General features: G+C 41.0%; 1 protein-coding gene across 1 annotated transcript in view; it reads right to left on the bottom strand.

The window, feature by feature from the left end:
* Window positions 1-4,506: 4,506 nt before the first annotated feature.
* UPK3B (uroplakin 3B) overlaps window positions 4,507-17,530 on the bottom strand; it is a 185,165-nt gene continuing 172,141 nt past the window's right edge. Inside the window, exon 6 of the mRNA XM_069614955.1 lies at window positions 4,507-7,369. Coding sequence (XP_069471056.1) covers window positions 7,252-7,369 — 118 coding nt within the window. The 3' untranslated portion in view covers window positions 4,507-7,251. The remainder of the gene's footprint in view (window positions 7,370-17,530) is intronic.

Here is a 17,530-nt window from a genome sequence, read left to right as displayed (position 1 = left end):
TGCCACTTTTGAAAGACTTCCGGGGAGGGGTACAGGTGTGATGTATCCCCGGTGGAAGAGGCAGAGTGGTGGAAGAGGAGTCAGAAGGAGATGACATAGGGCTATGGAGGAGGCAATGGAGGGAGACAGATAGGAGGCCGGGAGCCACGTAGATGGTAGGAGGAATAGTAGGTGGCAGAGGAGCAAAGGAGGAGGTAGAAGGAGTATCAGAAGATTTGAGGAAGTTGATGAGAGGCAGGAGGCACCTATCAAGAAGGAGGATGTTAGGCTGAGAGCCATGGACCAGAAAGGCAGAGAGAAACAATATGGTGGAAGTCTCTTTCCATTGAATAGATAATTCCTGCATATTCTCACCTGCCCTCACAAAGAAGATGCCGGTCCTCCAGGTTCCTGTCCTGCCATTTGGTAGTCTCCAACCGGCTGACCAGAATACACATCACCACCCACAGCAGAGCTGATCCACATGAGCTGACATATGTGTAATATCAATTGGGCTGTGGCAGTCATGATCATAACAATTTCCATGCACAATGCCTAAACTCAGGCATAGCTTTATTTTAGAGTTGACCCTGCCACCAGCTGGGTTACTGATGATCATTATAGTTTTGGTACAGAGGGCATATCTTAAATGCTGCCCTTGTGCTGCAGAAACTTGTCTGTCACTGCGGCTGTCGAGTGAACATCTTGTGACCTTTGAAACTGCTCTACCTCAAGAGTAGAGCAGGCACTGCAGATCAGGCTACTGATGCAGCAGGGCACAAGTATACTATGAACTTGGCATGGAGTTGATGATAGGGGGAATCTGGTTTGCAGGCTACCTTTTTGAGATGGAATTACCTGTATCATTTTATGTCTTAATACACATTTTTTAAAAAGATTGGTTTTGCACATTTGCCAGATTACAATTCCTCTCTCTGGCAAAGTCAATAGTTTGGACATTTGCAGTTGTTTATTACATTTTTCATTTCAGAGTGGTGGTGTGAGTTGAGGTGTGGTGGTTAGAGGTTTGAAGGAGATGTGGATTAGAGTGGTGGGAGTAAGTGGTGTAGCTGTGTAGTGATGGTGGGGCCTGGGTGTTTGCAGAGGACTGGTGGCAGGGAGTGGTATAGTGTGACGTTATGGTGTGGAGGTGTGAAATTGTGGTGTGGACTGGTGGTGTGGAGTGGTAGTGGTGCTGGTGCAGTGGGGTGGGTTGGGGTGGATCACTAGTGTGGCATGTGGTTGTGGTAGATTGAGGTGTCAATGCATAAGGTTGTGGAGCTATGGAGGTGTAGAGTGGTTGTGTTGAATGGTGTGATAGTATATAAAACCAGAGTAAAGTGGTGGTATAAAGAGGTGGATTGGTGTGTAGATGTTTAGGGATGCATGGGGTGATTGTGGTAGTGGTGTAGAATGGTGTGGATGTGCGGAGTTGTGTGGTGGTGTGGAGTGGTGTGTAATAGTTCAGTGGTGGTGTGGGATGATGGTGTAGTGGTTCAGAGGTTTGGATATGTAGTGGATGGATGTGTTGCAGTATTGAAGCATAGGGGTATAGTGTGGTGGTGGAGATTGGCATTGAGAGGTGTGGAGTTGTGGTGTGGTGGTTGGAGTGTAGAAGTATAGGTGTGTGGAGTTGTAGGTGTGTGTATTTGGGGTTGGGGTGGAGTCATGGCATGGAACGGTGTGGTGTGAAGGCAGTGCTGTGGAATGGTGGGGGTGTAGTGTGGTGGTGCAGTGAAGTGTGGTGATGTGCTGTTGTGGTGTTGTGGTGCGGTGGCTGTTGGTTTGTGGAGGTGAAGGGTTGTGGAGGTATGGTGGTATAGAGTAGTGGTGTACAGTTGTGGTGTTGATTTGTATGGTGATTTAGTTTAGTGGATTAAAGTGGTGGTCTAAAGCAGTGGTTTTGTGGTGAAGATGTATAAGGGTATATGATGGAGTGGAGTGGTGTAGCGTGAGAGTGGTGTACAGTAGTCTGGAGGTGTGGAGTGGTGTTGTTGTAGTGGTGAAGAGTAGTGATGTTTAGTTCAGCGATGGTGTGGGGTGGTACCCCACAACCCACTGTGTTAAAAAGTCTTGTGAACTGACAGGTAAGGGCACACAGCCAGAGCGCCTCTGTAGTCTCTTTGGGCCTGGGATTCCTCTCCTTGGCTTTTTCCCCACCTCTCTAGTCTCACAGCAAGGTTCCAGTCTCCAGCTCATTCCTGCTTCCACTATTGGGTTGTTGCCAAGGGCCAACCAGGCCCACTGCGTCCAGTCTTCTCCTACCAACTAGGTGTTGGTTTTCTCTCTGATCCTCTGCACTTTTCAGGCCACCTGATGTTCCTATCTCAGCCTTTCTTTATCTTCCTGATATTATATCTCTCTCAAGTCTTCTTGGTACCACCTTGACTACTACTTTTTCTGCCACGTTATACTTGTGGTGTGTTTTCTGCCACCTCAGCCGCATAGGTCTCTTCCGCTGATGATACCTCTGCTCTATCCCTTTCCCTCTCTGATATTTACAACTCTTACTTTTCCTTGGTCCTCCCCTCTCCTGATGTTATTTCTTCCTCCTTGGTCATGATTTGGTGAAGGCTGTGATTGTTTTTCTCCTGCTTTCTTTGTCTTAGTTTTGGGTCTGCACAGCGAGTGCTTCAGGCTCTCTGAGTTAGGGTGAAGGTGCAACATGTTATCGTATCGTGTCTCACAAGGCTTTTGGGTCTGGGCCAAAGCTTTCAGGACTGAGCTTCCAAACCAGGTCAGTGAGATGAGGAAGCGCTGAGCCCCAAGACCCAAGACTAGCCTGTAGTGCGGCAATGTGATCATCCCCTGCCATGTGACAGTGGCCATGGTGGGTGGACTAGGAAATCAATCCAACATTGTTCCCAGGCCCAACAAAATCCACTGGCTCAGGGTGACACCCTGCCCTCTGAGTCACCAACTTGCCAGTCAACAGAACGAGACAGGGGATTTTCTCACAGTGTATTCGATAGATAGAAAATAATAGGTTGTGTTGTTCAGTCCACTAGACGACTGCCTGTCTAGTTCCTTCCAGATAATGCTTCCCTTGACCAGGTGCATGCTTGAAGTCTAATAACTCCCAGTCATAGATAGTGTCAATGTGTTTCATGGCAAAAATAAGCAACGTAGTTCAATTGATCCATTTTTGAGGGGAGTTCCAGCAGATGCATTAAACTTCCACAACACTGTGCCTCCCCCAGACCACCACCACACCAATCAAACTCCTGCATGCAGGAATTGAGCATGACATACAGGTAACTAGGCACACAGAATCTGAGATAAGTACATCCCGGAGTGGTTTGATCGACATAGAGGTGATGGTCCCTGTAGGGAGTAGGACACAGATACAGAGATGTGAACTTTAAGAGCTGGTGTGATTGTTAAACCATATTTGCATAAATACTGCCTGATTATAAACATTGGCCTAAGCCATTTCGAATTTGTATTAAACACCTATGCTTAACTAGATTTAGACAGAATTGACTTTGCTGCCATTTTGGAAAACATCTGCCATTTTGATTCTGACTCTTGCTCTCTGTTCAGAAATGATTAACCATGTTTTCAGCTGCCAGAGCAGACTGACCTTTGAGCCTATGTCAACACTAGAGCTGCCAAGAGCAGACTATTTGTTCTGTACAAAGAGACATTGTAGTCATAATGAACTCTCATTCAAAGTGTTATCGATGTCTACAGACTCATCCTCCCTCAAACAGTGACATACAATGCAAAGTAACTAATGCTGTGAGTTTTGGAACACATCCATTGTGCATTTCTTGGAACAGGACTTATCCTAAAGCTCAAGAAACAAGTAAAGATCTACACAGCTGAATACAACAAAGTTTGCCAGTATGTTTAAGGAAACTTGGAGCCACAGCGAACCTCAATTCAAAGTGTTGTCTGCATCAATAGTATCAGCCATATACAAACATCAGAACTGAATTGTAGACAAAGTAAAACTATGTGCCTTAGCAATAAATTATTGAATTTGTTTCTTGAAACTAGCATCAACCTAAGCTCGAGAACCAACATCCCCATTGAATCTTCAAGGATAGGACAACATGTCAAAAGTGTATACTAATATTGTTATATTTGTTATGTGAACTGGGCACGAACCCAAAGTTGTAACTTATTAGTTTGGAGAAGGGCTGGGCTATGACCAGGACTGTGTATAAATACTGCATGCTTTGTGATGACCAGTACTCACTCCCCTCACAGTGTCTGCTGGTACACACTGTGAGGCGCTTGGGAGCCAGAAAGCTATCTGCTTTGATATTTGAATCTGTACAGAATAAAGTTATATTCATAACTTTGACTTTGTTACGGGCGGATTCAATTTTTGGTGGTACTAAGCCTCAATATTCCTTGCTGATCTATTATGATCAGCTCCTCACCAGATGAAAACTTCAGGACTGCAGTTATTTATGTAACCTATTGTTTCACAGAGAGAAACGTTTGTGTGGGTGTAATGATGCTGGCAGGGCCCCTCAAGAAAGAGATTACAAAGGAGACACAGATAATGGCCAAACCTTTAAAATCTAGCACTTTAATGCATGTTTAAGTACAATCTGAGTTGTAAACAGTCTTTACAGTTGCCTCTTTATATTTAATGAGTCATATACATGTTTATTCATGCAGAGTACATTTATTGGAGTTACAGAATGCTTTACAATATAAAAAAGTAATTTTACAGAAAAATAATCTCCATTGGATAGACTATATCATTAATAATATGTTTCTGTAAACATCAATTCACATACAATATTTCGAATGAAAGAAGCATATGTGTTAAAAAAAAGTATGCCTTCCCCCTGTTGAATAAATGCCCATCTCCCAGTGTCTACTCATGATGCATTATCCTAGTCCACGATCCATTCACCTCTCACATTCGATTTGTCTTTCAATGTGTGAGGTTGAACTCTTAACCTGGTCCACACCCATCATATTTTTTAAAATCCGAGCACTGAAAGCAGGCAGGATAGCTTCAACAAAGAGCATCAAGCTATCTTTATTATTTTTACCAAAACTCTTGTTTCCTTAGGTCAAAATATTAGATTATTCCTAGTTTCCCTTCCAAAAACATTTTAGACTATATACATCAAAAGATAGTAGTATCCTCTTTAGCCTAAAAAGTCGCCACAAAGATTTCAATTTGTGATGATGTACCACCCTCCAAACCTGCTCCAAGACGTACTGAAAAAGTGATTTCCAATACTGGTGGCATTGAAATACGTGCCGCCCTGTGACTATACCAGCTCCAGGAGCGCCACAAGAACTTGCTTTGGATGAGACATTGAATGCTGAATATTTTTATTTAGTAGATTGAAATGTAATCTTGCAGGGACACTTGGATACGCATAAGTCAGAAGGTACACCTCTCAACTTTCATGCTCCAATAAGCAGGCAAGTACTTTGCGCCCAGTCACCACAAAGCTCCAATTAGCAACAGGTTGGCAATGTGTGTGATTACGTGCAGTCGAGTGATCAACAGATTGTTTGACTTCTACATGAAGTGCAGTAGGCAAGCAAACATATGCAAGGCTCATACCTTCACTGTAGGGTACGCGGTAGCGGTATTGTTCTCTGAAAAGGGGGTCTTTTTAAAGGTTGGGTTGGCCAATGGGCAGCAAAGCATTTTCCACTCCCTTTAATACTCAACAGATGAGCTCAACAGAACTGATCAATTAAGCAATAAACCCTGAGCTGGGGGGGGGCAATTCTGCCTCAGGTAATGCCCCTGGGCCCATAGTTACAGGCCCGAGCGCAGTCCCTTCTCCCTTTCCAAAGCAGCCTGATGGGAGAAAGAAAAAGAACTGCGAGGGATGCAGCGTGCATCCCTCGTCCGGTTAGTCCTTGTGGGCTGGTTAATGCCCCAGCAAGGGCCTATGAGCTTGATTGTAACAAGCTCATTGACTCACTCCGGGTACTAATGTGATTTAAACACCAGGTATGAGGGATTCTTTCAAAAATAGTTCTACTCTCAGGAAAGGTGAGGTGGTCTGCGAGACTGAAATCTCACAGCCTTTCAGGCAAAGGCAAACAGATCTCTCAGCCACTAGCCCAGTCAAGTCCAGGGACAGTAACAGGGCCATCAATATCTCAACTTCTTTTTTAGAGATCCCGAAACTACTGAATATTATTTTAAGAAATCGGGCACTTTATTGAACAAATTTGCTTTGGGCTACAATGTCCCTTCCTAAATTCCAAAATCAAATACTACAACTCAGTCAGTGATCTTTTCCAAATATGACTGTCCTGTCTCACACTCTTATAATAGTATTATTGATGTGCAAAGTTTCTAACACATACATGAGGGTAAAGGCAACAGCGCATAAGAGCGCAGCTCAATTCCATAAACAGGATTAAGGTGCAATCTTTATCTTCCCCAAACGCTTTCATAATGTGCCCAGATAAAACAGTACACACAACATACATGTCTGTATGTATGTGAGTGTGTGTGTGTGTGTGTGTGTGCGTGCGTGTGATTTGCTAATCTCTAAGGATAAATAGAATTAATGGTTAGTACCTTATGTTATGTTATTTTACAGATTTTTAAAACATCAAAGGACGTGAGTGCAATGTGAACCATGGGGAATGGTAGTTGAGTGTTCACTCAGTAGCACAGCACTTCATCTCCTACTTTGTAAAGGCCTGGCAGATACCTGTTGGTTTCGCTGTAGGGTTCCGCTCATACATTCAAATGAGTAGTGCCTTATGACAGGGATGTCAACTTCCACTCCTCAGGATAGGTCAGCACTTGACATTATTATAAGCCCAGGCAATAAGGTGGGATCTCACATTGTGATCACCAGACGCCCTTGAGAGTACCCAATAAACGCGTAGAACGCTTAGCACAGAGAAGCAAAGACTGCTGCATAATAAGATTCAAGGGCTGGCAGGAGGATGCAGAGGCTCCCTGCATTATCTTTCTTTATCTGGTCTCGTAACTGTCAACCCCCCTCTCCCGGATCACAGGTTCCCCGAGGATTCAATGTGATGGCCTCCTGTAAATTGGGATACCACCTTGTTTTCCAAGTTTCTTACATACAATTATCTTGTCACTGTTTTAACAAGTATAACTTTTAGAACCTTAGGGCTCGATGATCAGAAATATGCCTTTGGATTGTATGGGGAAAAAACATCAAATTTATTACTTTTCATGAAGAATTCAGAACTAGCACATGCATCGATTGACACTTTCTTTCATTGTGATGAGGCGAGCCTTCGGGCATCCATGATTTCTTCAACAATGTGCCCAGGCGTGGATGTCGCGGCTTATAAATGTTGCTGAACTGTTTCCGGCACGTGGTGGGAGTTGTATCGTTTGAGTTTGTTAAAGTCGGGCTCTACATATTCAGTGTTGTTAATTTCCTTACGCCAGCAAATGTCCTTGCTGCAAAAAAAGATACAAAAAAACAGTTGGTTTACTAACGGTGTTTTGGAATATATAGCGCTCACCTCCTTTGCCATCGAATCACACACAATATGCTATCCCTAATATTTCTACTTTGAACTCGTTGTCTCTACATCATCTACTGCACATGAGCTCAGCCTTAAACATATTTTCCTGATATAACCTCCTTTTTCCTCTCATCCCAGTCCCCACTCAGGCCCATCCTTTACCCTGCATCCTTACCCTCCAGTGCTCTTTCACTCCCTGCCACCAGGACAACATCTTAAACGTGTATGGATCTCTTCCACAAAACTGTCAGGGCTGCACTAGAGCATAACCACTTAATTGCCACACTGAGAGGTTGTTTCTTGCTTCATGGCACTTCGCCACCAAGCACAACCTCCTCCTGCCATCCTGGGATGCACGCTACTATGTGTCCTTCAATATCACAGTTTCTTTTTTTCTGCTGTGCTTAAAGACAGAGAAGTTCATGACCGCCCCAGATTGCTCCCCAATTCTTTAGTTGATTTGGGTTAGCAAGCAAAGCATCTCCCTAATTCCCACATCAACCATGCACAGATATGACCGCTGCATAAAGGGACTGGTCACAGACATGAGTGAAAACCTGGAGGAAGAGCAGTTTTTAGTGATCCACATCACAAGTGTCTGTCCGTGGTGGTTTGGTCTGCCTCACCCTGCAGGTGGGACTTTGATCTGCACCACAGTTAACACTGTAGGAAGTACACGGTCCTGAGATGGGAGAGGAAGTATGCCTGTAATGCTAACTGAAGCAGAAAAGTAGCAGACCAGCGAAGAGAGGACAGCAGAGGCATCGAAAGGGCAAAAGGTTAATCAACCCCAGAGGGTGAACAGAAAATGGGCTATCTAAAAACAAGTAATCTGAAATGCATACGGCCTGACGCGTTCACTTACGTCTTGACTAGCTGAGTGAAGATAAGACCACCAAAAGTGAAAACGGTGTATGCTACCGTTGTGTACTGTGGCACAGCCAGCACTCAACCATGACCACCTAGATATGCTACTCGTTTATATGTTTTGATGTGGTGTTACTGCCATGTCCGTGGTCAACTACTCCTTGCAGAGTCTTAAATGGGAGGCTAGCGAGAACAGGATTCTGGGCAATCATAAATACTTTTAAAAAACAAGGGACTGCAATTAAGTACTCAAATAGGCGAGTTGAGCTCCAAGGGTTTGGGAAGAGTGGACTCTAGGAGCAGAGTTGTAATGTAAGGAGCATGGTCTGTAGATGGACTTTTGTGACTTGCTAGGTGGAACACTGGTGGATGGTAGAGAGTTGAAGGGATGTAGGAAACAAGGATTTAATTAGGCAATTGCAATTTCCTCTGCCAAGGTGTGGTTACTCAGAAGGAGCGGTTTCAGGTGCAGATTGGTTTGTGTTTAGAAGGCATAAGAAGCCTCAAGGTGGCAGCTCTCGCTTGGTAGACTTTTCCAAGCAGTGTGGGATCTTTGCCACACACAATAAGAAAAATCATCTTACCATTGTAAACATTGATCTGACTTCCTTTGTGATTTGTAGTTGACACCTTTGGTTGTGATCAAGCGAGGTCACTCCTCCCAACTCACCACTTAGGCTTCTCAGAGCTTTATCTGTGCAGAATTTAAGTCCATGCAGGCTCTTGCTCTGACAGGCGAGGGACGTCTTTGGAGTTAGGTTAGGGTTTTTAGGGAATTTGCATGTGTGTGCATGTGCGTCTCTTTGCATGTGTGTACATGTTTGTGAGGGAGAGGGGGTTGAATTTTTGTGGAAGGAAAGGAAGGGGACTTGGGTGCGTGTAAAAATATGTTTAGGTAAGTGTTAGAAAACGGGGGAATGTCTTGTGGCTGCAGGAAAGGGATAGAGGGGTATAAAAGGGGGGCTCTGGCATGGAACCCCCTATTTACTAAAAATCTCACCAGCGCGGGGGAGTGTGGGGGTCGGGCCTCAATAGGTGATATTTCGGCATTTTGGAGGCTACACCAAAAAGACCAAAATAAATCAGTCTTTTTGGTGTTCTGCCTTCAAAATGTGGAAATATCACATAGAACCAGGTGGGGGTTGCCACATGAACTAATTCTGAATCCTTGAAAAGCTATTGGGACCAAGCCTGTTTGACTTGCACATAGGGAATAGATAATAGTATTGCTTGCCTTCTACTTGGGCAGGTGTGGATAGGTTAAGCATATTTAATGGAAGGGGGAGCCCTTGTTTTATTGGGGCTTATGGCTAAAGTAATACTGTAACAAAAGGTGTTCCAATACTCAGTTTCCAAAGGCATCAATTTCTGTGCCATTCATTCAAAAATATTTCCTTCAAATAATCTTTGAATGACGGTTGAAATCTGAGGGAGCGCGGGGGCGGGGCCTGTATTTATATCATGACGTCCTGACGGTACGGGCACGCATGATACAAAACGAGGTGGATAGGACACATAAGCGTCGAAAAAGTTTTCCTACGGGAAAGGGTCTATATAATGTACCGGGGATTCCCAGCCTGACGACGGGGAATATTCAAAGCATGTGAAACCATGAAAGATACCAATGCTGGAGAAATGGAGTTACAGGTAAGAAACTATTCCCTTCTGTGCCATTCATTCAAAAATATTTCCTTCAAATAATCTTAAACAACATTCATAGTACTGTTGATCAATTTCTTCAAGACATTTATTTTCTCTACTCGGCATTTCTTATTGCCATTTCTATTTTTTATTTTTTATCTTATTGTGTATATGATAAAGCTCAATTTATCAAAAGGAAACACAAAAATATTTGTAACAAAACATCAAAGTAAGTTTGTGACATCCAATAAACAGTGATTTTCCTGCCAACCATTAGGTAAAATAACACATATTTAGAAATGTGGATGAAACCTTAAATGCAACACATATATATATATATTCAGTGAAAATACTTTGTTAAAGGGACGTTATGGTTCCAAGTAAAACCAAAAAAAACCTGAAATTCGACAGTTATGGTAAGCTAAGCAACCATAACTCGCGCCACCACCGTGCACTGCTAAGACTAACACCCACGACATCAAAGATGACATCACAAATGTCATTGATGACATCACTGATGACATCACATATGCATTTACTTTTCATGAAATGTCTGTACAAGGGATTCTTATTATAATGTTGAGAAAAAAGTGTCAAAGATCATTGGAAGAAATATCAAGAGCTAATTAGTGCATTAAGCAATGCATTGATATAAATAGCATTCTATTATGAAGTTATATGCAGTATACTAAGCTACTCATACAGAAACATAGGCATTGTGTGCAGCATAAATAATAAAGGTATAACATTCGTAATGTTGATATGTTGAATAATGAAATGATAATTGTTTTCTTAATAGAATTTTGTGTACTGTGAAATACGCAATAAATAGCTAATACAACCCTTGTATTATATAATTGCATTACTACAGACAAAACACAAAGAGACAAAAACACATACAGATATGGGTATATACAGGGAAAGTGATATTAGTAAAAAAGCAGAAGTAGTAGCAGAAAGAATTCATAAACTAACTGATTTTTTTCATGCAAATAAATGATTGCTCTATTTCAAAGCTGCTATTTACCCTATGTATATGTATCACATGATGTGATTGGACCCTAAAGGAAGTAGTGTGAGTACAATGTATACAAATAGGACCATATACAGGGATAGTAGAGCCATAAAAAAACAACAGGACTATCAGAAAGTGCTGATAACTCTATTGATTATCTTTATGCACAAAAATGATTGCTGTCTTTCACGTTTGTGTCTTCCCCTATGTATATGTTTCATATGATGTGACTGGACTGTAAGGGAATTACTGTAAGAACCTACTTGAAGGTTACGTCTACAAATAAATATAACATTTTTAGTTTCAGACTGTTACTGAAGAAAACCATGTGCCCTAGATATGTCAGTAAAGGAAAAAAGAGTGAGCCAGACATGTGATGTCATCAGTGATGTCATGAATGACATTTGTGATGTTATCTTTGATGTCATGGGTGTTAGTCTTAGCAGTGCACGGTGGTGGCGCGAGTTATGGTTGCTTAGCTTACCATAACTGTCGAATTTCATTTTTTTTTCAGTTTCACTTGGAACCATAACGTCCCTTTAACAAAGTTTTTTCACTGAATTTCATAGGTTTTTACTAGCGCAACTTAACCATAACGTCCCTTTAACAAAGTTTTTTCACGGAATTTCATAGATTTTTAGTAGCGCAACTTAACCATAACGTCCCTTTAACAAAGTTGTTTCACTGAATTTCATAGGTTTTTAGTAGCACACTTTAATAATAATAACTCTGATTTTATGTACATGTAAAATTGAACATACTGAACCTCCTCTACTGAGTTTGATGTCCGCGAACTCTTTTAGTGTCCGCGGACATGTTCGGACAATAGCATCACTACCTAAAAACTCTGGGGGGGTAAGTTGTTATATCATAACATATGAACATTTTACAAATTCACAAACCAGCACACATACACATTATATGTAGTAATGCATAAGAAGTGTAACCCATATATATAGCACATTAACCATTCATTTAAATACAATATGTTCTAAAATGGAATATACCAAAAGAAGATACATAGGCTTCCAACATAATTACCTCACAAACACTCCACAACCAAGAACAACAGCAGATCTACAGAACACTCAGAACACACCTTAACTGAAATAGTAAGTTTACTGCATTTTACTCATATATTTGTACATTTTCTGTATTAGATTAAAAAAAAATATATCATGGTTTTTTTTTCACAGAAATGTCTAGTACTCTGGAGTGGCTAGAGGAGCATTTCCCACATGAGGAAATGTCAGAAGATAGTGAATCAAATGGTAGACACTTTACAATATAAACCATTTAATTATTATTATTTTATATATATTTAACATATATATATTTTTTTGTACAGAGCATACCAAAATAGAAAGTACTACAGAAAAAGCTGTTATGGATAAGACTCTTCACAGCATACAAGAAAAAATGGATCTATTGTTGGCTAATTATAATAATTTAAAAAACTTTGTGGAAGATCATTTTAAACAAAAAAACACGTACCATTGTCCCACGTGTACCTGTCCCCCCTCACCATATCCCAGTCAATTATCCCCAAACCCTCTCCATGAACTAAAATGTTTTGATGAGACTTCCACCCCTTCTTCACCTCATAAAAATCCTGTTGAAACCCCTAATTCTCCTGTTTTTGTTTCAGTTTCTGCCTCACCTTCTCTGTCATAAATTAATCATACATGTTAAATAAAGTTAAATTTTTATATTGTGTTCTAATTCATGTCATGTTTTTTTAAAAAAAGCAATTTAGGTGTCCGCGGACAGCGCGGTTGTCTGGAATGTCCGTAAAGAAACAAAAATGGAAGTGTCCTAAAGAACACTATACCTGTCCATATTGTTCGCCAGCAAGTTGAAACTGTTCTAAGAACACACGCGGTGTCCTGAAATGTTCGTAAATAAACAAAATGGGGGTGCCCTGAAGGACACTATATCTGTCCGTATTGTTCGCTAGCAAGTTGAAACTGTTCTAAGAACACAAGCTGTCTCCTGAAATGTTCGTCAAGGGACAAAATTGGGGTGTCCTGACGACGCTGTCCGTATTGTTCGTTGACAAAATGAAAGTGTTCTTAGAACATATTATGTATCCTGAAATGTTCGTAAATATACAAAATAGGGCTGTCCTGAGGACGCTATGCCTGTCCGTATTGTCCGCAACCAAATTGAAAGTATTCTAAGAACACATGTTGTGTCCTAAAATGTTCATAACTAAACAAAATGGGGGTGTCCTGAGGATGCTATGTCTGTCCGTATTGTTCGCAAGCAAGTTGAAACTGTTCTAAGAACAAACGCCTGTCCGTAACTGTCCTGACGCACTTTTAATTTCTTCAGGACCCGAACAGTGTCCGTAGAACATCAACGCGCATGCGCAAACCATTGTCGGTGCATTTGGTGTTCTGCGGACAGCCGCTCTCATTGCGGACATGTTCGCGAAGCTATCATGTGACCGCACCCACCTGATCATATGTTCTGAATGCGGACACTGTTTGTGTCCCTGAACAATTTAAAAGTACATTTTCAAGTAATCCACAATATTTTTCCAGAAAAACTCACCATGACACAAGGCCCACATAGTAATCCTGAGTTTCTACATACTTTTTGAAACTTTTTGAACCCTTTTTTGTGTTCGATCTGTCCGCGGACAACGCGCATTTCCCCGAACCGCGTACACGCACCCCTATAAAACACCACGCCCTATATCTTATTCTCATTGTGTTTCTGGCTATCCTACAGAGGACAGAGATTTTTTCTGCCAACTGCAGATTTACATCAAGAACCTGATGGCATCCATGGCTGCACTGCTGCCACCTGGTGCTGCATCTGCTTCAGCACCACCCCCATCCCCTCCACCACCACCACCTCCCCAAGGGCCTGAAGAGGGGAACAGGAGTGAGGATGCAGAGGAGGAAGAAGAGGATGATGAGGATGAGGTAGTTCAACTCTCAACTACCCGCACTCGGCGTGAGTCTTGGGTGTGGCGGTTATTTACCATTCGTGGGAATGGCCCTAAGGCTCGTGTGAACCAAGTCATCTGCAACAAGTGCAAAATGGTACTCAGTCATGGGAGGCCTTGTTTGTACAGTTTTGGGTCCACTACCATGAAGCGACACCTGAAGTCATTCCACACTGGGGCCGTTCGCAAGGTTGTACCTTGCGAGGAGCGTAGCAGGTTGACTTCCTCTACTTCATCCTCCATTTCTGATCATGTCACCACAAGGAACACTCCTGTGGGACAGCTTATTTCTCAAGCTGCCTCACAGGCCATACACAATGCTGATGACCCTTACCTTTCGAGGGTCACAGTTGTGTGTATGTACTGCGACGCATTACTCTGCTGCAGGGGGGAATGACTTTGAAGTGCTTTTGAGACTATCGTCTCAGAGCACGAGAAGATCTGCCCACTACCCAAATAAAACCCACCCTACATCTTCCTCTCTCAGCTCGCCCTTTCTTATCCCTGTGGTTGCTGTCGCCCCCTTTACCCTCCTTTCCCTTTCCCCTCCTCTCCTAGTGTGTCTTGTATAAAAAAACAAAAAAAAATATAAAACAACAAAAATCAAAAAAGAAAATAAGGCTCGTTTCAGAGCCGCCTTTCACAGTTAAAAAATAGAAGTGAAAATAAATGAAGCAGGGCCCTGTGTAGTTTTTAGACATCCGCGGACAGTCCACGGACATCTAACATTTTGGAGTGCTGCCCTATCACAACCATTGCAATTTTATCTGGGAGGAAGTGGTGGCTCTGAAAATAGCCTTTTGGTGGTAGTTGTGTTTGAAAAATTAGAAATAATCAACACCTACTACAAAATGGAGGCTGTCATTCTAAAAAAAGGTCACAATGCATTTTGTACATTTCTCAAAAAATCTGATTGCCAGCATAAGTAAGATGGACTCCATCTCTGCGAAAAATGTATGTACTACGAAAAATAATATTTTCATTGTGAAAAGAGGACATGCCAAAATCTCTTAGTAAAGCACAAACAGCCTTATTGACATTGCGCCTTGCTTTCTCCATTTGTGGACCAAATGGAGAAGAACAAAGCCACATTTGTCTCTGCACAATCCGTGAAAAATTTACTTGAGAATTTGGAAACATGTACATGACCTTCCCAAGTGTTTCTTTCATTGCAAATTGCAAAGAAATTCCAGACACATGTCCTAAACTGTTCCCTCCACAATGAATTATAATTATATCTGGATGTTGCCCTGTCTCCAAAGTAGCACAAAGAGGTAGCAAGTCCAACCACTTCATTTCACGTACTCCATGCCAGTGTACTTCCACATGTGAAAATCCAAGATCTAGAGCTACTCCACAGCTTTCTGCATGCACCTTCAACCAATGTATCCACGAGTCTCCCAAAATCCAAACAATTTGTTTTCTGAAACACACAGCCATAGCTATCTGTTCTTCTCTCAGCAAAAAGAGTATCTGAGAAACACTCTACTGGCACAACACACCAACTAAACTTTCCTGACCAATCCCTTTCTATGCTCAATCTCATTTGCATGGCTTCCCAACCCAAAAATCCCCAGATGTAACACCCGATGTCCGCGAACTACCACCATGTCCACGGGCATATCGTAACATGGACAGCCCTTCTACCATTTCCACTGCACTCTCTGTGCCATTCCCTCATTGAATGTAGCTAAGAAGTCACATGACCATGCACCAATCACATAGAACACCTCTACATCTAACTGCATCATCATAGATCAGCACTGCAAATGTACTGTTAATCTCTCTCAGTACAAGTGTCATTTCATTGGAAAGCACCTTCTACAAGAAATACTATACAACTCTCCAAGATTTCTACTTGCAGCTCCATGCATATCCATATGCATGAACACAAACTACAGGTATGCATATCTTCTGTAAAGTACATGTACAATTCTTCTAGTTTCATATAAACAGATTAACTGACTTTTACCTAGTATAATCTGTAAAATGAATTTACTGTCTTTTTTCCATCTCCTAAAATCAACTGTCACTTACAACCCTTTATACTATTTAGTTTATTTTTACACACACATATTCAAATCATGTTAAACTAACATTTTGTAAATAAAATATATAGAGTGCATATAGTCTAACATAATTGCAAGCACACACTATGTTCAAATCTCAAACAACAATACTTGTGCAATAACATAAACATTTATTTATTTATTTATTTACTTACTTATATTTATATAGCGCATGCAGCCCATGACATTGAAGCACTATTGCTTGCAAGAGCTTAGTTACAGGAATAGTGGTATTCAGTGGTAGATTATGAATTTCACAAGGCATAGTAAAGATATTTTTTTGCTACAGTTAGTCATTGCAATACAGTTTAGTCATTAAGAACAACTAAGAAGTAACCTGCTCATTTTAGAAAAAAAGTAAGTTGAATACCACCATAATATTTGTATTATTACTCAAACACACTGTAAGGTTAATTCATGAGATTGTGCACCATTCTGTCCAAAAATCCCCATTTCTTAAACAGCAATTTACAGCCAGAATGGCCCACAAGTTCCTATTTTTTGACACACAAATTACCCAACTCAGCCGCTAGAATGTTTATGTTATAGAACAAACAACTGTTTTAATTGTATAGCATTAGATTTACTATTTGTACTTCTCCATACCACTAGATTACTTTTTCTGTCATCTGAACCCCAGTTTAGTAGCACATTAATTCAAGAATACCCATCCCTACTAGTTGTAGTTGCCCAATGCACAATCACACTCCATTACATACATCTTTATCATCTTACTCAAACACTCATGCACACAGCACACATACATTGCAGAACACCTCAACCCATACCTTCTTTAATTTTTTCAACAGACCATAAAGAATGCCAACCAAAAATCAAGTCCGTAGAAAGCAACGCAGAAGTAGAGCAAATGAAAATAAAAGTGTCCAACATAAGTATCCATCTCTAGCAGAATTTGTAAAAAAAAGTTGAAACAAAACGGCTAATAGAGTCATTTAGTGAAACAAAAGAAGTTTCAAGCACAGAAACTCTGCCTCCTCTATCAAAATGTAAAACAAACCAGAAAACAATTAACAAAAAATCAGCTATCAGTACAGATAAAACTGTTTCTATAAATCTTGATATAGTGCAAAGTATGCATACCAAAAAAAGTATTTTAGCCAAAATGTTCCATCACAGAGTCCTTCAAAATCTTATAAAAACAGGAGAGAAACCAGGTTCAACCCTTAAAACCTATTGTAGGAAATGAATCTTAGAAGCGTTGATAGACAGTGCAATTCTTCTCAAAAGAAAGTTATTGATTTTAGTGTTAAACAAAATGAAACCACTAACAAAACTAATGACTAAATTACAAAAAAGACTTCTCAATAAACGAAATGTCAACAGAAAGAACTTCTTAAATATCTGCGGAGGTGAATGGAGTCACACTACAAGCACAGAACCATACTTTAATGAAGAAGCATACAAACAAAAGCAAACAAATACAATTGCCATACATAGCAGTGGTCGAGGTTATGAAAAAGTTAATAATACCATAATGGGACAAGAAGTACTGCTTACAAAAATATGCCCTGAAAATTTAGAATT

This window comes from Ambystoma mexicanum, chromosome 9 (genome assembly GCF_040938575.1).
Source record: "Ambystoma mexicanum isolate Mex_15411 chromosome 9, UKY_AmexF1_1, whole genome shotgun sequence".
In the NCBI taxonomy this organism is placed as follows: domain Eukaryota; kingdom Metazoa; phylum Chordata; class Amphibia; order Caudata; family Ambystomatidae; genus Ambystoma; species Ambystoma mexicanum.
Note: the sequence above shows the minus strand (reverse complement) of the source record. Positions and strands in the feature narration are given on the sequence as shown.